The 24425-nt window shown below is 44.1% G+C and overlaps 1 protein-coding gene across 1 annotated transcript in view; it reads right to left on the bottom strand.

Moving 5' to 3' along the window:
* Positions 1 to 24425, bottom strand: part of ABLIM3 (actin binding LIM protein family member 3) — a 156020-nt gene that overhangs the window by 111823 nt on the left and 19772 nt on the right. Inside the window, exon 3 of the mRNA XM_082622791.1 lies at positions 1426 to 1563. Coding sequence (XP_082478917.1) covers positions 1426 to 1563 — 138 coding nt within the window. The remainder of the gene's footprint in view (positions 1 to 1425; positions 1564 to 24425) is intronic.

Here is a 24425-nt window from a genome sequence, read left to right on the forward strand (position 1 = left end):
CACCTTTGCTGTAACACAACATTGTAAATCAACTATACTCCAATATAAAGTAAAAATTAAAAAAAATAAAATGAAATAAAAACCACAGTTAAAATATACCCCATATGAGCTTCTATAAATAAATTAGGGAATATGAATATGAGATTTATTTGCTCAGTGAAGAGTTCAGTTAGATCCTGGGGAAGGAAATTTGCAACTTTAATGATGGCAGAGGAAGTCAATCTCAGATACATGAGGCTGAGGTTTAGTAGCAGATACTAAAATGAACAGATCTGGGGGTTTCAGTTGACCTTAAGTTCAATATACATCAGTGTTGTGAAGTGGCTTCTTGGGAAGTTCATTCAATATCAGTCACATCAAAGAAATGTAGTCCTTGCTGTATTTGGCAGACCTTGAGAAGTATGGTCTGTTTCGGGCAGTAGGCTTTAGGAATGATAGTGACAAACCAGAACGGATCAAGGAAGAAGACTTCAGGATGATTATACAAGTTGGAATCATTTCAGATGAGGCCCAGTTTAAGGACCTGCAATATAACTGTGTATGTGGGGCAGACCTGGCTATAAGTATGTGAAGGGCAGCCACCGGAAAAAGCAACCACAAAGAGCTCATCAAACCCCATGAGGACAAATCTAAAACCAACAAGTGGAAGTTAAAGGTTTGAGGTCAAACATTTTCTAAACTCACAGAGCAATCCAACATCAGAATGGATTCTCTGTGGAACAGGAAGCCTGGAAGAAAAGATTCAAGAAGTGGAGGCTGGAGTGGCATTAGACAGGGACACTGGGGAGAGAGTGCTGTCCTGTTTGGGCCAGAGGGCTCTCCGGGCTCCTTCAGCCGAGTCCCTCTTTTCCTGCTGCTAGCGAGCCTTCTTCCTTTGGGAATGCTTAGCTGGGTTGAGCTAAGGTTTTATAAATTAGCCATGGGTAAGCTGTCACAATTACAGGTAACGCAGCGTCCATCTGCTCCCAAATTACAAACCTTACTGAAGTCAAGACGTACCTTCTCCCTTGTTAAACCTAACCTCTGAGGACTGTCACACTCATGTCAGAGCCATGCCAAATTTTAGCCGTGACAGCTTGCTCTTTCATTGGCTTTCAAATTGATTTATAGGCACAAGCCAGTAGTCTTCTCAGATGTGTAAGATAAACTTGCAGGATTGCCTTTTTCCTTCTGGGTCAGTGCTTCCACTCTGGGGTCACCAGGCTCCCTTTCTCCCCCCGTATCCCACCGCTTCCCTCACTCTACTCTCCCTCTTCACGCCATGCTGCTGAAGGGAGAATTCTCATTACTGGCTCAAGGAAGGTCATTTTAGGCCTTTGCAGGTATCTCAATTGCCTGTGTCTGTTCTGCTTGCCCCATGGCATGTCCTGGGGTGAGAGCATGGCGAGGAATCTGAGAAGGGTGTTGGGAGATTGGGGCTCCTACCTTGACAGGTGAAGCATCTGATGTGGAAATGGTTATTGTGGACGCGAACCACCTCCCCTTTGCAGGTGTCTCCACATCGATAGCACTGGATGACACTGGAGCTGCCCCGGGGATTGTAAGGATTCTGCTGATAAGGAACTGTAAAGAGAAACAAAGAGATCACCATCCAGAAGGTCCTTATTCTTTAAAAAGTCTGCCATAAGAAATGATTATAATCTTAACTGGCAGAAAATGCAGAAAGGGTGAAAATGATTAGCAAAATACCTTCAATACATCATCAGGCTGAGTATGCCAAGCTAAGACATCTTTAGAAGGTGAGTGGCATTAAGATATGAGTCCATAAATCTCCTTAAGTAGGCAGAGACTTACGAGTGAGCATAACCTTTTCTTGCAATAATGGAGGCCAAATTCACAAATGAAGAAAAATAAAAGAGGAAGTTGAGTATTTCAAGGTAAATGATCCAGAAATACTATTTCTTGGGAGATCTATGGATCAATACCAGGCCCCAAACAAAGGGAATTTAGGTCTTGCCATTGACTCCTGGGTCTCAAGGAAATGGGTGGCTGACTCTGCCTCCAAATGGCCTTTTTGTTGAGCAAGATACAGCCCCTCTCGGCACCTCAGTTTATACATTTATAAAATGAGGATGGACAGTGGTAGCTGACTTTCTATAAAGGCATGAAGGGAGGCACTCTAGTTGGAAGGAAGTTGATGAGGCGACTCACCTTACAACTGCCTTTGAACAGCACTTTCCATAACATTGAGAAAATGTCACATGTGTATAGTTAAGAAGAAAGAGCTGGTGGAGACTATGAAGGGGCTGAAGTCACTGGGATTGCAGTGCTGTGGTCAGCATTTGATGATGCTGTAGACCTATACTTGCCTTTTGAGGCTACTGATCTCTTGCTTAGATTTTCTCATGGCTACTTTTCTAGATTTCCTTTCCCTGAAATATACTTTGCTTGACCATTCTATAATCTGGTCATCTAGCATTTAATAATAGTAGGCACCTGCCTAGAACACAAAATTTCAGGGTTGGAAGGGATATTAATAGCTGTCTGGTCCAATTGCATTATAAATAAACTGTTGAGATAACTTTGCCAGTGAGGAACCCAATCTTCTCTCTTGGAGGAAGTCCCTAGGGCCCCAGGGAGAGAACCACTCAATTCCTCAATTTTTATTCAAGGCTGTAGCAATAGTCCACAAACTTCTGCTCATACCCTATTAGGATACGGCTCACTTTTGTCCTAACTATAAGGATGACCACTTGATTGGAGGGGAGTTGGTGTCTAGCATTTAGACATGTAGACTTACTGGCTAAACTCTGAATAAGCATAATATAAGTTAACCTGGACTCACAGAAACCTTGAACTGCCAAGGAACCTAGAGGTCACCTAGTTCAAGGGTTCTTGACCTAGTGTGGTAGTTGTTGGGTCTGTTCACTGAAATTTCAATCTTTTATTCTTGGCATGTGGTGTCTTGCTTGGCAATGAAATATGAATGGAAATTGTGTGTCACTTCCAACTGGAAGCCCTAGGAGCCAGTATGGTATCTGCCATATTGCCTTCCCATAGCCCAGCAGCCAGTGATACCCCCAGATGGTGTACAGGATGCATCAGCTTGGATCCCTGGCTGAGAAGTCCTGGAGCAGAGCTCTAAGCTAACCCAGGATGAACATCTATCATGAGCCAGGAGGAATATTTGATGGCATATCTTCTAAGATTTTTTTGTTACTGTAGCATACCTGACTGATACACCTGATATCTAATATTTCTAATGAAATATAAAATTTGGTGTTACATACATTATCCTACAGCTTTTTTCCGATTCTCAAAGATGATCTCCATAACTGGTCTCATCCACCCTCCTCCTTTTAAAGTCAAGGAACAGGAAAGCAGGACTTTCAACTACCTCCCACATCTTGAATCATAAGTGCACGGTAGGGCGAAGAGCTGGTTGCTTAGCCCTGAAACTACTATTGCTGACAACTTTGCTATCTGAGGTGGGAGAATAATACCTTTCTTACAGTCTTTCTCTCAAGGAGTTCATGCCCCTTATTTAACTCTTTTTTTTTCTGTCTTAAATTTAAGACAAACGCTAAATGAGTTAGCTAGTTAACTAAAATATTAATTAACTCAGTAAATGGGTTAATACATGTAAAGCATTTCAAAACATGCATGAAGTGCTCCACAAATGTATCCAGTGCTCCACTGGTATCATGACCATCACATCCTCCCCAGAGCTCAGAGCAATCTTTCTCCATCCCCAGAATGTCCACAAACATTCTCCTTAGTCCTGTCTCCTTTGCTTCTTTTTCTGATTCCTGCTTAATGTCCCCTGGAATATATTTCACTCTCCCGTCTCCCCCCTCCCCCCAATTTTGGAGAAAAATATAGATTCTATTTATATGAGCAGTGTAATGATCTACTACTGCTAAGGGAAACAAAGCCGTGAGTCTGAAGATAAAATAGGAATAGTATAATCATCACCATCCATAATGAGAGCTCTTGAAAGTATCCAAAGTCCCTCCAGAATCACTACGCAAACTTCCATCTACCTCTTCTAATTGATCCCACCTTATTGGTCAAGAACCAGCAAGATCAATTAAATTTTTCATAATTTGATTTTCTGGGGAGATGGATTGATTAGTGATCATGGTTTTCAGTCAAAACTCAATCTTTGAACCATTCAAATAAAAAGCCATAAAATCAGAGTGAGGGGATGGAATGGGAAAACAGATCTTCTGGGGCAGAGTACCCATGGGCTCCCAGCCCTAACTCTACTGCTCCCTTCAGGATGAGGGTGCTGTTATGGTGATGCTGACTGTGACCAGAGTCCACAAATGTCTGATGTTTATAAATAGTCCCATAAACAGAAATGCATGCATCGTTGGTGTGAGTTCTTCCAGATTGCTGATGCAAGCCGTGACTATAAAAGGTCAGCGGTGTAGCATGATTTGAGCTTACAGACATGTGAAGACCTTTCCTTATCCAGACCGTGCCAATAGGAACTCTGGGGATCAAGGGAAGCTCCACTGAGATATGCCACATCTGCTCTTGCCCTGGAAGCCACCTCATTTTCAATAAGATTTTGTATTCTCAGTTAAGTCAGCAACTTAATCTAACCTTATTGTGTGTGTGTATGGGGGGGGTGCGGTGATCTCTCTTCCCTCCAATCTATAACACCCTCTGAAACTCTAAAATTTTACTGTTGATTTTCTGCTGGTTATTATTTCCATTAATTTTTATCTCAAAGTACTAAAATTCAGTCATGTGATTTACAATATTTATCTATGGGCAAATGTCTTTTGAATTCCAAATTGACTTATACATGAAGTTTTAGACTGCTTTGTGTTAGGAACTGCCTATCCTTGAGAGCAATGTTTGAAAGCAGGACATTAGTTCTTCAAAGCCTCAAAGGACATTAGCTCTTCTCACTTGTGAAATAATCCATGAAGTTACCAAGTTTAGACATATGGGTCATGTGCTATATTTCTAAAACGCATGCAAGGAAACTCTGGCTTCTGTTTCACGTTAGTTGGCCAAAAAATGTACCCAGGAGAGTCATTCCCAGTTACTAGTCCTTAAGCAGTGATGTCCAATAGAATTTTCTGAGATATGGAAATGTTCTATATATATCTACTCTGGCCAATATAATAATCACTAGCCATATGTGGCTATTGGGCACGTGAAATGTGGCTATTGGGCACGTGAAATGTGGCTAGTGTGACTGAGCTACTGAATTTTTCATTTAATTTTAATTAACATAAATTTACATTGCAATAGCCACATGTGACTAGTTGTTGCCATAGTGGACACGGTAGCCTTATAGTTTCACAAATTGGTATCTGCCCTTCTGGGCCGGTCTCGCCAAGCCCAACCAGCCTGTGTGCTGGCGCTTAGAAGCATCCCTGTCACCCGAGCGGCACACCCCACACCAGGTGCAGGGTGGGGTGAGGGGAGACAGTATCAGGCCCTGGCGGACACAGTGTTTAGGGCCAGGCCAACTGGGCAATTAGAAACAAGTTTTTCCCAAGGACTTTCTATTTTTAAAAAACTCTGGAAGACTGTATAATAAAACTTATAAATGCTAAAAAAAAAAAGATTGAAGAAATTAAACTTCGTTGAATCCTATTTATACAAAAATAACATGTATGAATTAATTTGGGAATACCACCTCAGACTTAAGTTATTCCTTCTTATCCCTCAAGAGTTTTTTTTTTTTTTTTCAGTACGCAGGCCTCTTACTGTTGTGGCCTCTACCATTGCGGAGCACAGGCTCTGGACGCGCAGGCTCAGCGGCCATGGCTTACGGGCCTAGCCGCTCCGCGGCATGTTGGATCTTCCCGGACCGGGGCACGAACCCGTGTCCCCTGTATCGGCAGGCGGACTCTCAACCACTGCGCCACCAGGGAAGCCCCCTGAAGAGTTTTAAAATTGTATTTAAAAATAATTTGCAATAAGAACCAGTTACACACACATTCACCCATCCTGCATTTGATCTGGAGACAAAAGCTCCTGCGCAGTGAAATAAATATTGATTGTTTTTTAAAAGGACAATTTTTCAGGCACTGTAAGACTGAACAATCTTAATCTTTCCAAGAATAAAAGCAAGATAATCAGTTGACAATGGCTATCAGTATACTTTTTAAAAATAAATTTATTTATTTATTCATTTATTTAATTTTTGGCTGCACTGGGTCTTCCCTGCTGCACACAGGCTTTCTCTAGTTGTTGAGAGCGGGGGCTACTCTTCGTTGCAGTGCGCGGGCTGCTCATTGCGGTGGCTTCTCTTGTTGTGGAGCGTGGGCCCTAGGCATGCAGGCTTCAGTAGTTGTGGCATGTGGGCTCCGTAGTTGTGGCTCGTGGGCTCTAGAGCACAGGCTCAGTAATTGTGGCGCAAGGGCTTAGTTGCTCCGCGGCATGTGGGATCTTCCTGGACCAGGGCTTGAACCCATGTCCCCTGCATTGGCAGGCAGATTCTTAACCACTGCGCCACCAGGGAAGCCCCCAGTACAATTTTTTAAGAAAGAAAATCAGCTGGTCAGTGACTATGAGATTAAAAATTAAGGGTCTGAAACATTAAGTATTCTTCTATATGCTTACCAAATCTTTAGTGTTCTAAAGATGAGAAAATACATCTTAATTCCACAACTAAATTTGCAAGTAAAGCTCTTCCCCAAATGTTACCAAGATAATTTAAAACTGCTGGAACAAAACAACATATTGGAAGGGGAGGGGTGACTGGCCCCTCTGAAGTTAAAAGGAGCACGAGAGTTGAATAGCAGGAAACAAATTCAGCATCCAGTTCCTCTACCTGGCCGTTCCTCTCTCCCTCTGTCATTCCTCATCTTGTGTTTCTCTCTCTGATAGGTAGTGATAGGTAGTGCTGGGGGTAACGTGGGTTCCAATTCCCTCTCTGCAGTCACCTAGTTTTATACAGGATTGGGCAAATCCTGTAACTTCTCTGGCCTCAATTCCGTCCTTAGTCACCAAGGAGACTGGACAAAATGATTTATAAAAATTCCTCCAATTGAAACCTGGTCCTGTCTCTGTGTGTCCTTTGCTGTACATCTTTCTTTCCCTCCACCCTTTCTTTTCTCCATTAACTTTCTCCAGCTTTTAAACTAGACTGTGCTGTATCTTATCAGATTTATTAGTCTCTCTTAAAAGCAGATAATGGCATGATTCCTCTCTCATAAACAATGTGACCTAAGTTACGTTCTCTTTACTGATGTAGTGCCTGCACCATTTTTTTTCCTCTTCTGAGGGTCACTTAACCTTGTAGATAAAAGTGTTCCCACATTCTAATTGAGTCATCTTTATAAAATAGTCTTTAAAAGGTAGAAGCACCTATGCAAGGCTGGGGTATAATTAAAAGAGTGACAAAACTGATGTGGGGACAGTATAACAACTGTGAATAATTGGCTGGAAGTGTAATAAAAACAGTGGAGCTTCTGTCTGAACAGTGAAACATCAAGCAGAGAATCAACTGGTTCAGTAATGAGCTCGCAACAGCCTGTGGCCCAGGAAAACAACCGGGTACAGTAGCTGTCACATGCCGCCAGCTCCCAGAGTACCCTTAATGTGTTCACAGGTATTCGTTAAAGACCCAGGAGGAGACTCAAGTGAGGATCCAGGCATTTCACAGGTAGAAAGCTATCCTCTGAAAGGTTAGGGTGGGGTCTGGCTATAAGAGTTATCTGGTAGTTCAGAAACAGGCCCTTCAATTTGATTTTGGAGTTGAATCAGAACACACGGCACTGATCCTGTTTCCTGTGTAAGACCACAGAGATGTGGGATCCCTGTGTGGGAAGCGGTGCGAAGAAGCTCACGGCACAGAGGTCAAGGGTGTAGATGCTAGAGTCAGGAGGGCTGCATTTGTGTCGCAGCCCTGCCACTTGGCCAAGTTATGTGAGACCAGTCTTAGTTTGCTCATCTCTAGAGTGGGAATAACTCCGGTCATTTGTGAGTATTAAATTACCTAAGCAATATAAAAGTGTTTAGTACACTGCTTGGCATGTCACTTGGGCTCCATAAGTATAAGCAATAGTTAATAGTAAAGAATCTTCAAAGCCATGTACCCCTACCTCCTACTCAATGCAAGAGTTCTTTCTAAATTACTACCCCCACCAGCTTGTCACTGAGCTTTGTTTGAACATTGTCAAATCCGTTTTTGGACCAGTCCAGCTTGGGCAAAGGTTTTCTGGTTTTCCCTCCCTGCTGTCAAGAAAAACGCCCTTGGCTGCAGCCCATTCCACCAAAAGCAACCTCCTTTTATCTCCCCCGTCTCCAAACTCTCTCTGTTTATAGGTTTGAGCTGCAGAGGTGGGTGGCTGACATGCTTTTGATATATCCTGCAGAGGAATGTGTGAATTGGGTGTTTCCCGTAGTGGGAATGAGAGGCTATGATCTATGTTTTCCTGGGGTGGTGTATTTTGGGCACATCTGCTGTTTCCAGGGGGATGTGTTAGCGTGCTTGTTGTCTGTGCATACTTTGAGTAAGTGAGTCATTTGTTTTCTGAAAACTCTGATAGGGAGATGGTGAGAGCTGCTTTTGGTAACCCCGAAGGGTCACACATGTGTCATCTCATTGTGTCATTACATCTATGTTCCTCATGTGAATACCTGGAACCAGACTCTTAGAGCTGAGGTTTAACATTACAACAGGTGGGCTGGGGGTCCGTGTTCCAAGATGCAGAAGCATAGGAGGGAGTTTGGAATGGAAGACATGCATGAAGAAACTAGAGGGGTAAATGCATAAGGGAAAGTCTGGGAGGATAATAACAGATAATATTCAGGGAGTGGTTATTCCATTAGGAATTGCTGTGCTCAGCAAATTACATATGTCATCTTACTGAGTTTTCATAATTCAGGAGGAGCTATTATTATTATCTTTATTTTTCAGATGAGGAAATGGAGACCCAGAAAACTGAGGTCATTTGTCCAAGGTTACACGGTCAGTAAACGGCAGAGGCAGGATCTGGACTCAGGAAGTCTGACTCTAGAACCTGTGCTCTCACTGCTAAGCCCTACTGCCTGCCATGCAGAAAAGCCAACAGTGGCTACCTCTGGGGAGGAAGTAGGCTCTGGGGGAGGCAAAAAGGGTATCTAATTTTTTTCCCTCAACAGTAATCATCCATTGCCCAGTTGAATACACACACACACACACACACACACACACGAATTTTACAAAGATTTAAGAATAATGATGGGGCTTCCCTGGTGGTGCAGTGGTTGAGAGTCCGCCTGCCGATGCAGGGGACATGGGTTCGTGCCCCGGTCTGGGAGGATCCCACGTGCCGCAGAGCGGCTGGGCCCGTGAGCCATGGCCGCTGGGCCTGCGCGTCCGGAGCCTGTGCTCCACAATGGGAGAGGCCACAACAGTGAGAGGCCCGTGTACCGCAAAAAAAAAAAAAAAAAAAAAAAGAGTAATGATGGAGGGTACTAGCATACACACCAGGAAACTGGGAACAGTAAATCTGCCTCTCTGGCAGACGATGAGGAAACTGTGATTGCTGCCCCGGGGCCAGGGGATATCAGCCTTGAGCGGCTTCCCTGGCATGGGCAGGGACAGCCTGACAGGTGGGCATCTGGGTGCCCTGAGACAGGCAGGCTCTGCAGGTGCTGGCAGCTGCAGCAGAGCAGAAGCAGGCGCTCTCTGGGAGCCTCACAGATGGCCCCGGCCTGGCCACAGTTTCCCATGCCAGCAGGTCAGTAAAACAGTCTGTCACCCCAAGACGATGTTGTAAAACCTTTGCTGCAACAGAAACTCCTCCACAGCCTCCCTCTGCCAGGCTCCACAGCGTGTACCATGGTCATGGCGTGCAGCTGGCAACACGGCTCGTGCCGTCTTCCTCAGCAGCGTGTTGTCAGGACATGTGTCAGAACTGCATGCTCTTGGCCAGACAGACTGATCTTGCTTAACAGCCAGCTGCCACGCTACAGCTACAGCAGAGAGGACCTGGGCTAGACCCAGACGGCCTTCCCCGGGCTGAGCATCATGGGCCAGGAAATCTGAGCTGAGGTCCACAAAGGGATTGATGTATTTCTCACTTGTTAGTGAAGTCCCTTGATAAAATGAGAACTGCATACTCATTACTCATTTTGCAAATTCAGAAAGTCGACCCAGGTGTAATGTCATAGAATTAACTTTTCACTTTTTTTCTATATTAATCTCATTGTAAAAAGCTCAAAACTGTATACTTCCAATTGAATTCAATCAAACACTTTAGGATAAAACAAAAACAAACTCATTTCTTTCTTATAACTCAACTTGGTTCCTATTTCAAGACAAGCAGAAACTGAGCTTTGGTGAGTTTGCCTCTCTGCTCCCGCACCCCGTCCTGTTCACTGGGGCTGCGTCCCCGCCTTGGCTCGGAGGGCCGGTGCACAGGGCCTCTTTCTAAGGACTCAGTGAGACCCGTGTTCTCACTTCTTTGAGATTCTCCTCCCCACCTGTGAGCCAGGCAATCAAGTTGGTTAGCTGTGAGTAAAGGAGCCCTTTCCGCCCTCCCTAATTTATGGTTTCTCTAGAACATTTAACTTTGAAATAAATCCTTCCTGTTTTAAGCGCACAGACGTCTGAAATCCAAAAGCCAGGAAGCGACCCCTTTTGTCTCTGCCTTCTGCTGCCCATCCAGGCCTTGAGGCCTCGCTCCCTGAAGAGAGGGAAGGCTCAGGAGGGAGCCTGAGAGAGGGAAATGCCAGTTAATATTTCAAAACTATCATCTTGCTACACTTGGTCATGGGGCTTTAGGAATATAATATACAGAGCTGTGTAAGAATGACTGAGGAATAGACGAGATTTGATGGAGAAAGGGAAAAATCCCAAGGTGTCTGCCAGCCTTGGCATTTTTCCCACTTTGGAGTGGCTTCTGTCAATTAACACCAATTCTCTTGTCACTGCTGACTCTGTCCCTCGATACCTTTACCAAGCCCCCAGTCAGAGACTCTGAGAGCTGTAAAAATAGCTAACAGCTAACATGAATTAGGCAATTACTATGTGCCAGACCCTGTGCTTCATACCTACCATCTCATTTAATTCTCACAAACACTCCATGAGACAGACACCATATGATCTATTTTATATATTTTGTATTTTATATATGGGGAATCTGAGGCATAGAGGGGTTAATTAATCTGCCTGAAGTCACACCACATGTACATGTTAGATGCCTAAACAGGCATCAGAAGGACTAGGAGAGGCTCAGTTTTCTCTCCTCTCCTCGGGGCATCCCCAGCAGGGTATCCTTTGCTCAGCATCTCCTGAGGGAAAGGAGACCTGGCCAGGCATCCCTAACAGGGAGAACAGCGCTGCCCCACACTGAGGCCTTGTGGCACCCTTTCCACATTTTCCTTATCTGAAAAATACTATTTGGGTTTCGTCTGGGGCCCTGGAAACCATGTTGGAAATAGAGGAACTTCAGGAAGCCAGCAATTGTCTTTGTGCTTTGAGTGACTCAGTCCCTTGGCCTCTGGGCCAGAGGTTTTAATACTTATACAATGTTTGCTTCCTGAGACTCTGGCAGGCCATCAATCTCTGATATGCTGTGGGGAAATCCAAGGAATAGCAGCTGTCACCCGGGTTCCCCTTAACTTACAGATTTTTAGTATCAGAGCCGAGAGCATGTAGAAAACATCTGTATGTCTAGAGGTTTCCCTCCTCTTTTTTTCAAAGCTATGAACCCTTTATTGAAATGATGAGATGGCCTCTAGGTTATACTGATTCCATTGCAAAGCATGCTTGGAATGCAAACACATGATGACCTGGTGGTCACTCAGGGAAATCCCTCACACCAGGGCTGCTGGCATTGGATGTGGCTCCCAGACACCTTTACTTGGGAGGCCTGGTGTTTGTTTTTAAATCCTTCCAGAGCACCGTTGTTCCTAACTCTTCCTTTTGCCTCACCTCTGGCCAGCTTCTCTCCTGCACTGCCAGGCCTTGAAGGCATGGTGTTGTGATTCCCACCTAGGGGCCTAGGGCTCCAGAGGTGCTGTGACTGCCCTGGGGTAGGGCCTGGTGTGCCACCTACTTGTGACCCCTCTCTCCCCAAGATAGTCCCCAGGGCACCTCCTGTCCCATCTCATCCACATTCCCACCTTCACAGATACAGCCCTGAGGCTCAGAGAAAGGAGAAACTCGCTCAGGGTCCCCATCATGCTGGCCCCACCAGGACTAGCAGGAAAGTGCCTTGTTTCAGATCAATGACAGCTTGCAGGGCAGGTCAAAATGAGCTGTAGGTGACATAAGTCAGGGAATTCTCAAAGCCAGCCCACGCAGCCTCAATTCTGAGAAGGTGCAGGTCTCCTGGAGACCAGACACCTCCCCCCCAGCTCCCATTTTGGTGTCTAAAGTGCTTATCCCATTGCTCAAAGTTCTACAGGCTCCCCCCCATGGCCTCTGCAGTCATCCACTCACTAGAAGCCCCTCCAGCATGATGATACCACCAGAGGGGCTCCCCTTGCAGAAATCTGACCCGCTGGTCAGGCCCTCTCTTCCCCAGGGCTGAGAGGATGGCTTACTATCATTCCACTATATCCCATCTCCTTCCTCTCTACCCTCCTCCCTCCCACCCTTTCTTTTTCCTTCTTTCTTTATCTTCCTCCCTCCCTTGCTCCCTCCTACCTTCCTTCCTTGTTTTTTCTTCATCTCTCTCTCTCTCTTTTTCTCCCTTCTCTCCTCCTACCTCGCCTTCTTGTTTTTCTTCACCTCTCTTTCTCTCCTCCTAAGATTTCTCTTAATATCTGGTTCTTCCCTGTCAGAGGGAACCACTTCCTTCTAGTCTTTACTCTGCCATTAACTTTTGGTGAGGTCTCAGGCAGGGCACTCCCCAATTCTGGGTCACTGTTTTCCCAACTATAAAGTGAAAGGGCTGCATTCTGTGATCTCTGAGTTTCCTTTCAGATCCAATAGTCTATACCTATTAACAGAGTTGCAACACAAAATACCTTCAGGGGCCAGGCAGGTAAAGTCAGTGAAAAATCCACCCAAGGGGACCAAACTGGAGAAACTGGGCCACCGGAAGGGGAAATTGCTACCCGGTCTCAGCGGATTATTGTCTTGCAAAAACACATCAAGGTCCCAAAGAGGCCTGTCTGTGGGAGCTGGATTCTGCCTGTGGGCCACCAGTTTGGGAACTCTGCATCCAGACAGATAGATGACCACAAAATCATTTCCAATTACCATCGAGAGAAGTCACATGCCCACCACATGCCTGTAGGATCTGGAAGAACAGAATTATTTCTGAAATGAGGTCTTGCAGAGCCTCAGGCTGGACAAGGGAGCACCATATAAGCATGTTACTCTCAAGGTCTCGGTGACATTACTCAGGGACAAACAGAGGTTTTCAAACTTTTTTTAACCATGACCCACTGGAAACAATTAATTTAGCAAAATGACCCAGTACACAAATATGTGACACAAATGTTTCTCAAACAAAACTTATTCTTAGTACACGTAATATGTACTGATATTTTCTTTCCTTTTCCTATTCCCTTCCATTTCAATACTTTATGCCATTTCATTAAAAAACGTTGTTTGCAACCCAATAATATGTATATGATCAGAGGTGAAAATGATAAAGATTATTCTAGGTTTGCATGGTCCACTATGGTAGCCATTAGTTATATATAACTATTCAAATTAAAATTCATTAAAATTTTAGAAAGTTAAAATTCAGTTCCTCAGCCACACTTGCCACATTTCAAGTACTCAATAGCTACGTGTGGCTAGTGGGAACTGTTTTGGATGACACAGAAAAAATAATGTTTTCATCATTGTAGAATGTTCTATTAGACATTCCTGATTTACAACAAGCCTTACAGTCTTGCCAATGAAGAAACCAAGACCCTTCAAAGAGATGTATTTGAAATTGTGGATATATGGGTTGGGGACAAATGGACAGAGTCTCAAAGATGTCTGCCAGTGATCACAAGAAGAATTAGGATGAAGAGTGGGCCCCCTTCAGATTTATCCTCATTATAGGATTCACAACTCAGAGTCCATCCTGCAAGGTGCTGTATCAAAAGCTTAACTTCCGCAGAAAAACAGAAGCAAATTTTCATTGCTCTATGGGGCATTTATGGAGTAGTTTCTGTGAGCTGGAGAGAGAAGAGGCTCCGGAACCTGTCAGATCTGGGTTCAAATCCAGGTTGTATGATATTGGGCAAGGTGCTGTGTCACTGGGCCTTAGTTTCCCCATCTGTAAAATGGGGATAATAGTATTTACCTTTCAGAATTTTTGAAAGGAGAAATAATATACATAAAATTCCAAGCACATTGTCTGGTATGTTATGTGCTAAGTCAAAGTTTGCTATAATAATAATAATGATAGTTGTAAAAATTAAAAAATGAAGCTAAATATTGTGAAAATGTAAAGATAAAGTAAACAAATCTCCTATTCCAAAGGAAATTCCAGGATGGAGTAGGGGAGATTTTTAAAAAACTGTATCTCTAATGTTAAACCCAGCACTTGCTACTAGGAGGCACTCAATTCATACTTGCCAAATGAATGAATGAATAAAATATATCCCTAAATGCTACAGTCTAAGGTACAAGTTGTTAAAGAATCAGAGAGATACAAACATGAAATGCTAAGATTTTTATGAATTATTTCTGACTGGGGGGGGAGAGAGAAAGAAAAAAATTGGAGAAAGCACCATGGAAAGATGTCATTTCTATATTTTTTAGTAGGCTCTTGATATATGATATGTGGGTCAAAGAAGTCAAGATACACAGTAACTAAGAAAAAGAGAGAAATAAAAGACCAAAAGATAATAGGAGGAAAGACAAAGAATACACTTTCCTTTGAGATAAAAAAAAATTAATAAAAATAAAGATCCTCCCTAAAAATCAACAAACAAAAGTTGCTTTTTTATCTTTAGGAGACAAAGCTTCATTCAAAGTTTCAAACTGAATTTGTACAGTCCAGGGTAGGAGGGGAAATTGCTTACGTTCAGTGTGTATCAGCAAGTAGTTCTCAATTATTGTTTGGCCCATGTATCATGCCCTGCAAACTGCTTTTTTTCATCCATAAATATAGTGGACATCTGTTGTTTTGCCTCTTCAGCATCTGCTCTCTGCTTCTTCTGGCAATATAACCTCTCTTTCCCGTGGGGAACCCAATCTGTGGGTTTTAGGTGGGCTGAACCTATTCCAACACAGATTAGAAAGGAGCACGGCTCTGGCCACCCAGGCAACCCCAATCTTCTTTCCATGTGATTGGCAGGCACGTGACCTAGTCCTCTCTGGAGTTTTTCTACAGGAGCTTTTGGAGAAGCCGTCTGGCTTGCTAAGTCAGGAGGAGTCAGTCTAAGACACCTGGCCCCAACCTGCCCTCAGGTCGAGAGAGAGCATCATTCAGATGGAGAGAGAATGAACAGGTCCCTGAATGCATCAGTTGAGTCTGTGATCAAGATGGGCCTGAAGCCACTGTGCTTCTGAACTTCCCAGTTATACAAACCTATATAGCTCAGTTCCTTTAAAAAAATATGAGTCAGTTTGAGTTGGGGTTTCATCAATTGCAACAAATTACTTTATGTCCTCAGTTTTCCATCTAAATCACAATCTGCTATCAATTTAAATTAAACAGACATTCCAGGACCACTTCATGCTGGACCTCATGTAGCTAAACATGGCCCACAGCATCTTGCTGAGGACACGATGGACCAGGTGGACCTGGTCCCTGCCCTCACATGACACTCTCCAGCAGGTGAAATGGTGGCAAAAGTGCTTCAAGACAGGAGGAGGATCGTAGCAGACATGATTGATGCCTTCTCAATAACTATTCCTCTCTTCATCTGCTAAGAGAACCTCTCTCTTCTGGGGGAAACCCATTTTTGTTTATCCTCCCCTGAGCAGCCACGTCTTTCAGGAATGGTTGTGACCTTTCCTGGACTTAGAGAAGGAATCTTGATTGGTGACAACTGATTCTAGTATTCTCATTCCTTTGCCAATGGATTGACTTAGGCAAAGGCATGTGATACACTCCTGGCCAATGAGACATGAGGAGAGATCAGGTGGGGTTGTGGAGTCCTGGGAAGGTTTTCTTCACTCTTCTTGGCCTCTGGAGGTTGCCTACTTGGGATGCTGGAACTGCAGCGCTGGTGCCCATGAAGAACTCTAAGGGGAGCCACCCAAGATAGAAAGAATCTGGGTGTTTGAGGATGATGTTGAACCTCTGAATTAACCTGCCTTGGATCTGCCCCTCTTTGGACGTGCTGTTCCGTAAAACAGATGTGTCTAGATTGTTTCAGCCACTTTTAGTTGGGGGCTGCCTCTTGTTGCTGCAGGCACTCTATGGAACCAAGGCTATGCTATGGGGTCATCTGGGCCATCAGGGAAAGCCTCCTGGAGCCACTCTGGAGATGAACAAAGTTAGCCAAGCAGAGATGGGGTGAGACGAAGCGGTCTTATGGCAGAAGTCAGTGGTGGAAGTGAAACTGGGACAAATTCCTTCATGGCGCCATTTTTTTTTAAATAAATGTATTTATTTATTTTTGGCTGCGTTGGGTCTTCGTTGCTGCATGTGGGCCTTCTCTAGTTGCAGCGAGCAGGAGCTACTCTTCGTTGCGGTACGCGGGCTTCTCATTGTAGTGGCTTTTCTTGTTGTGGAGCACGGGCTCTAGGTGCGTGGGCTTCAGTAGTTGTGGCACGTGGGCTCAGTAGCTGTGGCGCATGGGCTTAGTTGCTCCGCGGCATGTGGGATCTTCCCCAACCAGGGCTAGAACCCATGTCCCCTGCATTGGCAGGCGGATTCTTAACCACTGTGCCACCAGGGAAGCCCCTTCATGGTGCTTTTTGCTGCATGAGTGTTTCTCAAAGTGACCAGCTAACCACCTGCTTCAGAATCCCCTGGGGTTGCAGGGTTGGGGGAGATGGGCATGGATTGCCAAAATGCAGATTCCTAGGCCCAACAACAGACCTACTGAGTCAGACTTTAAAATTTAAACAAGCTCCTCTGGAGAGTCTTTAAAGGCTGAGAACCCTTGGGTCAGGGACTAGAAGACTCACACAATCTTTGGCACTGAGATGAGAATTTTAGAAATCCCGATATATTAACTTGTATCAAAGTGCTGTCATAGACAATGTGCCAATATTCTTCTGAGTAATACAAAATATATTTTCTCTGATGTGTTTGCCAACTTTCACAAATGTTTAAAAAAGTTAATTGGCATTGAAATAATGTCCTAATACAGCCAGATTAAACACACATTTAATTCACTTAGCCCTGGCAGATGGTCATTTCTTTTAGGAAGAGTTGTTTCTGGTCTGTTATTAGAGTCACCCTCCTTCAGGCAGAGATCAATAACACAGGTGGCCATGCAGACAGAGAGATGAGCAAAGGTGTTTCTCTCTCTCTCTCTCTCTCTCTCTCTCTCTCTCTCTCTCCCCCTTCTCTCTCTCTCTCCCTCTCCCTCTCTCTCTCTCTCCCCCTCTCCCCCTCTCTCTCTCTCTCTCTCCCCCTCTCCCCCTCTCCCCCTTCTCTCTCTCTCTCCCTCTCCCTCTCTCTCTCTCTCCCCCTCTCCCCTTCTCTCCCTCTCTCCCTCTCTCTCTCTCCCTCTCCCCCTTCTCTCCCTCTCTCCCTCTCCCCCTCTCCCCCTTCTCTCCCTCTCTCCCTCTCCCCCTTCTCTCCCTCTCTCCCTCTCTCCCTCCCTCTCCCTCCCTCTCTCTCGTATTCTGAGCACTGTAACCATAACCGTGACATCGCAGAGCCGGCTTGTGATGCTGTCACTTGCCCAAACCAAAGTCAGTCCTTCAGTGTGATGAGCTCTGAAACTCTTCGTTGGCCTTCACACAGCCACTCTCATGGTCTATCCATCACTGAGCCATGCAGACGAACCCATCATGTAGCTCTCCCATTCAGCCTCATTTCCATCTCCACCAGCTCTGGCCCAGCCACAAGTATCTCTCCTCTGGGTACCACAGTGGCCTTCCTACCAAACATCTTTTCTACATCAGCGGTTCTCAACCAGGGACAATTCTCCAATCCTCCCTGCTCCCTGTGAGTCCTAATCCACACCTGCCAGGGGTCATTTGACAATGCCTGGAGACGTTTTTATTTGTCACAACTGAGGGTGTGTGTTTGTGTGTGTGTATTACTGGCATCTAGTTGGTAGAGACCAGGGATACTGCTAAGTATTTTATAACGTACAATATAGCTCCTCCCCATCCCAACAAGGAACTATCTGGTTCAAGATAGTGTCAAGGTTGAGAAATCCTGCTTTAGATGGATCCCCTAACATCCCACAGATCTCAGGTCAAAGCCCTTCACTGATTGCCTTAATAGTACAAACCCTACTGTTATTGGTTCTCACAGTCCTGGGTACTCTCCCTTGACTGCATTTTTTTTTTTTTTTTTTTTTTTTTTTTTGCGGTATGCGGGCCTCTCACTGTTGTGGCCTCTCCCGTTGAGGAGCACAGGCCCCGGACGCGCAGGCTCAGCAGCCATGGCTCACGGGCCCAGTCACTCCGTGGCATGTGGGATCTTCCCGGACCGGGGCACGAACCCGTGTCCCCTGCATCGGCAGGCAGACTCTCAACCACTGCGCCACCAGGGAAGCCCTTGACTGCATTTTTTCAGTATGTACTGATATAATTAGTTGTGATTATTTGCTTAATCTCTGTTTCCTCCATTAGACTCTAAGCTTGATGAAGGCAGGGGTGGTGTTTATTGAGCCCACTTCTCTAGTCCTAATGCCAAGCACAATATCTGGCACACAGCATATGTACAATAAACACCTTTAAAACAAATGAACTTACTCTGTGCAAATTCATATGCAATCATGAAACACAATGGTTAGTATAGGTCCTGCCTACTAGAAAATTACATTCTTGTAAAGACTATCTGAATAATCCATATTTCAAGATAACTGTTTTGTAGTATAAGAAAACCACAATGGCAGCAGGTCAGAAACTTTTTGGTGTCAGGACTCCTATACACACCTAAAATATTATTGTGAACCTCAAAGAGCTTTTGTTTAGGTGATTTACATCTATTGATATTTATCATATTAGAGTCATATCTGAGAATTTTTTAAAACAAAAAAGCAGAAGTATACATTCCATTAGCTGTCAGTGGTGACTTCATCATACATCACCTCTGGAAAACTCAACTGTACCCTCATGAGAGATTGAGAGTAAAAAAAGCAAAACACTTCTTAGAATTGTTACAAAAATGATGTTGATCCTGTGGACCACTCAGAGGGCCCCCAGGACTCTCAGGGGTCCCTGAAACATGTTTGAAAACTACTGTACTGTAGGTATCCTAATGCTACAGAGATAACTTCCTGCAGAGGAATCAGGGCAAGCTACTTGGAAATGGCACATCTGAATTGGCCCTTACAAGATGGGAGGTATCAGGACACCAGCAGAGGCACACACCTCTTCTGCTGGCCCTGTCTATAGCTACAGTGGACAAACTATGGCTAGAGAATCAATTCTGGTCCACTGCTTGTCTTTGTAAATAAAGTTTTATTCGAACACAGCCATGTCCATTCATGTATGTATTGTCTATGGCTACTTTCGCACTAAGATGGCAGAATTGATAGTTACAATAGAGCCCGAAGGACCTACAAAGCCTAAGATACTCACTATCTGGCCCTTTCCAGGAAAAGTTTGCCACTTCCTGTTCTTTAGAATATTTATAAAGGCAAATGTTTCAGTCAAAAATTAACTTGATGTTGAATGACAGTTTTGTTTGTACCACTCCACCCCTAAAATGGACTGGGGGTTAGTGAGTAGGTAAGGAAGGTGAGAAAGAACATACCTCCATGAGGTGGGATAAAAAGACCATTAGCTTAGTGAGCCATCCTGAGACCTTCGCTTCTAATCCTCTAACACACTGGGAGACTTAGGGCAAGTCATCCCAACCTATTTTGGGATGCTGAGGAGGGAAAACTTACCCAACAGTCAGAGCTGCTCAGAGATGAAATGAGCTGCTTTTCTAGATAGTGAGCCTCCTACACGTGGAAGCTGGCTGAGGCTGTGGCTTTACAGAGAGGAATCAGATCTTTGAGAATCAGATGAATAACCATATTAAATTAGGGAGCTTCAGAGGGTAGGAGGTCATATAAATGAGTGAGTGGACTGGAGTAAGATGAAGGGTGGGGGGAGAGGTGGCCAAAGAGGCATGGTGCCTACTCATTTTTGACTGACTCCTGCCATGTGGGGACATGAGCTCAGGGGAACCAGAAATCTAGATTTTAAACTAAAATCTCTCAGTTTTTATAGCTTGGCTCAAATGCTGGAAAAAAAAATAAAGAAGAACAGTAAGTGAGTCAAGTAAAACACATGTATGGATCATTTTGTCACCCAGGCCACCGGGATAAGATAAACTTTAGTGCTTCTCCCAGCTTAAAAATGCTTTGATACTAAGAGAATAAAAGAAATCCCATATAATTTATTGAGGGCTTTTTGATTTTCAGTGTGTCTTGACATCTTATTTCACGTTTTTGTATTCAATAGCACAGTCAGGACCAGAACACAGGACTTCTGCTGCCAAGTCTAGTGCTCAATGCTATGGCTGCAGGATCCACTGCACCAGAAAAAAGACCTGAACTCAGCAGAGTGGGTAGAATGAAATGGAAATGGGCAGTGAAGGCGAAAGAGCTAACTAGGCCAAGGGAGCAGGGAGAGAGCTCAGCAGCAAGCTGTGCGGTAGACATGACCAGGGCAGCGTGGACTAGAGAAGACAGTCCACTTGGATCCCAAGAGCAGCTATTCCACCCAGACCTTCCCTTGATTTCAAAGGCCCAGGAGCCACTGGAGCTAGTTTGACCCGGGTTTTAGTCACTTGTGATCTTAAGACTTCTTACAAATACAAAGTCTTAAGGAGGGATCAAAATTTTGCACTACGATAGTGTAAAAGCAGCCTTAGACAATATGTAAATGAACGGGCATGGCTGTGTTCCAATGAAACTTTATTTACAAAGATAGGCAGTGGGCCAGAATTGACCTTTGAGCCATAGTTTGCCGACCCCTGCTACAGGATCATTCAGTGGGCTAGTAGAATTAGTGTGTGTCTATGCTGAATGTCCTGATGCCACCCATATTTCAAGGCCAGCTCACAGGTTATTTGGCTGGGTTATTAGACTAGATGATCTTAAACATCCCTACTCACCATGAGGTTCAAGGATGCTTTGGCCTGAGTTTGTCTTAAAGATTTAAAGGTAGACTCTAAGTCAAGCTATGTTTGGAATGGAAAGTTTCCTCCAACAAAATGTCTCCCATCATAATTACCAGTTGTATAACTGAACATATGTTGGTGGAAGCCTCAATTCATAGTGAGCCAGTTAAAATGCACGTAAGGGACAGCTAGCAGATCTTTCAAGTTAGAGTCCAGGCTGTTAATTACTTTTGTAAAAGAAATATATAAACACACAGATGGCAACTGTAGTAAATACGTTCAACTACATATAAATATCAAAATCCAGCCCACTCCTCAAGGCCTATCTCATATGCAACATACTTTTAGGAAGATTTCCAGATTCTCCCCTCATCCTCCCTCCCAATATGAGCTCTCTTATTTAAAACCTCATGGCATGTACTTCTTATGACTAAGCAGTGGTTCTCAAACTTGAGCACGCATCAGAATCCCTGGATGTCTTGTCAAAACACAGATTGCTGGACCCCACCACCAAAGTTTCTGATTCAGGAGAGCCAGGGTTGGGGCTGAGAATTTGCATCTCCAACAAGTTCCCAAGTGATGCTCATGCTGCTGGTTTGGTGACATTTTGAGAACCATTCACCTAAAGCACAGTCTACCCTATAATATTGTTACTTTTGTGCTTGCCTTATTTCTCTAGCAGATTGTACTTGAGGAGGGATGCTGTTGATGTTCATAAACCCTGAAGTATACTGTGGGCATGCCACAAACATTTAGACACACCCATGGGATGAGTTGAGGGGTTAAGTTTTTGGCTAGGATGAACCTGACAGCTGTTTCCTACAACAGGAATTTCTGGAGCCCACAAGGAAGACAAATGCAGCAGACTTGTTCCCAAGAAATAACCAGTAACCAGTAAAGGAAATTCCTGTGGCTAAACCATGCTGTAATAGAATTCACAACACTGTCAAGTTCAATATTCTGGTGTAAGACCAAAACCCAAATGAAATCCATTAAATGGTTATGCAACTTTTCCTATACATATTGCAGTTCTAGGCGTGTGTGTGTCTAAGGGGGGGTGAAGTGGGGGTGGACAATGACAAATAATAGAAATTCTAAATGGGACTTCCTTGGTGGTCCAGAGGTTAAGAATCCGCCTCCCAATGCAGGGGATGTGGGTTCGATCCCTGGTTGGGGAACTAAGATCCCACATGCCAAGGGGCAACTAAGCCCGCGCCACAACTACTGAGCCCACACTCCACAACTAGGCTGCGCAGCACAACTAGAAAGCCTGCACGCCAAAGCAAAGATCCCACATGCTGCAACTAAGACCCAACATGGCCAAATAAATAAATAAATATTTTTTAAAAAAAGGAAAAAAATAGAAATGCTAAAGGTTCTCTAAAATACCCTTTATAGGAAAACCAAGAATAAAATGTATGTTGGGAATCAGACTGTATTTGGAGGCAGGGTCTTTAAAGAGGTTATTAAATTAAAATGAGGTCATTAGGGTGAGCTCTAATCCAATGTGACTAGTGTCCTCATAAGACAGGAAGATGAGGTTGCACAACTCTGTGAATATACTAAAAACCATTGAATTGTGTATTTTAAGAGGATGACTTTTACGTTATGTGAATTGTATCTCAATAAAGTTGTCATTAAAAGAGAAAAAAAATAAGAGAAGATGATACAGACACACACAGAGGGAAGACCATGTGAAGATACAGGGAGAAGCCAGCCATCTACAAGCCAAGGAGAGATGTCTCAGAAGAAACCAACCCTACTGACACCTAGATCTCAGACTTCTAGTCTCCAGAACTATCATTAAATAAATTTCTGTTGCTTAAGCCACTCATGTGTGATAGATTGTTATGGCAACTTGAGAAAACTAATATAGACTCCAAATCATTATTTTAAATAGCACAAAGGGTATAAAAGTTGCCAGGGAATCAAGATCATGCAATGCCCCAGGAGTAGAAGGTACCCTGTCCATCTACTCCTAGTTTGGGCCCTATTATCTCCAGCCTGGAGAATCCCCTCAGGTCCTAACTGGCCTCTTTTCCCCACTCATTTCTCCACACAGTCCCCATAGTGATACTTTCAAAATGCAAATCCGATGATGCTTACCCCTGAAGTGCTGAAGTGCTCACCACTTCAGTGGCATTTAACAGCATTTAATGGCTTCACTTTGCCCTTGGGATAAAGCCAGACTCCTTGCCATGGTCGACAAGGGCCTGCATGGCCTGGTCCCTGCCAGCCTCCCCCATCTCTTTTCAGACCCTCCTCCCCTCCGGCAGTAGATGACAGTCACCTGGTTTTCTTTCTTTTCCTTCTAATACACCCTGCTCCCTCTCAACACTGGGAGACTCCCACTCCAAAACAGACATGACAGAGGTGCTTCCACGTGCAGATGTGTTACAGGTCCTGAAAGATGCATCTTGAGGCAGACGGCTTTCAGTTCTTACTGCTCTTGCCCCACTGCCTCTGTCAGGCTGGTCACTGGTAGAAACTGTCTAAAGAACAGCCTAAAAGCACTATTTACAATACCCAAGACATGGAAACAACCCAAGTGCCCATCAACAGAAATTGGATTAAGAAGATGTGGTGTGTGTATATATATATATACAATGGAATGTTACTCATCCACAAAAAAGGAATGAAATACTGCCATTTGCAACAACATGGACGAACCTAAAGAATATCATACTAAGTGAAGTCAGACAGAGAAAGACAAACATTACATGATATCGCTTACAGGTGGAATCTAAAAAATAATACAAATGAATCTATATACAAAACAGAAACAGACTCACAGACATAGAAAACAAATTTATGGTTACCAAAGGGGAGAGGGATGGGGGGTGGGTGGGAGGGATAAATTAGGAGTATGGGATTAACAGATACAAACAGATACTGTACATAAAATACTGTTCCCTGGGCTATACAGAAGCAACAAGGATTTGCTGTATAGCCCAGGGAACTATATTCAATATCTTGTAATAACCTATAATTAAAAATAATCTGAAAATATATATATATACCTTTGGTGTACACCTGATAGTAACACAATATTGTAAATCAACTATAATTCAATTTAAAAAAAACAGCTGAAAACTGTTAAAAGATTTTCAGTGTTGAGTGAGGGGAGTAGTAAACAGTGAGGCATACCGAGATTTACGAGGGTGTCCTTCCCAAACTAGGCATGGGCGAATCCTGTGATGGGCACCATTCATCTGGGAATTGTAAAAGGAGCTGAAGGATGACATTCTGGGCCTGTCGGCCAAAACGAGTCACCTGCTCTGATGGGCATGATGAAAGGGTTCTTTCTTTCTGGTCTGGCTTGCTCACTGCCCTTCCAGACACAAAGAGAAGAGCAAAGCTTCTATCCTATGG

This window comes from Mesoplodon mirus, assembly GCF_964341445.2.
Source record: "Mesoplodon mirus genome assembly, chromosome: 5".
Taxonomy (NCBI): domain Eukaryota; kingdom Metazoa; phylum Chordata; class Mammalia; order Artiodactyla; family Ziphiidae; genus Mesoplodon; species Mesoplodon mirus.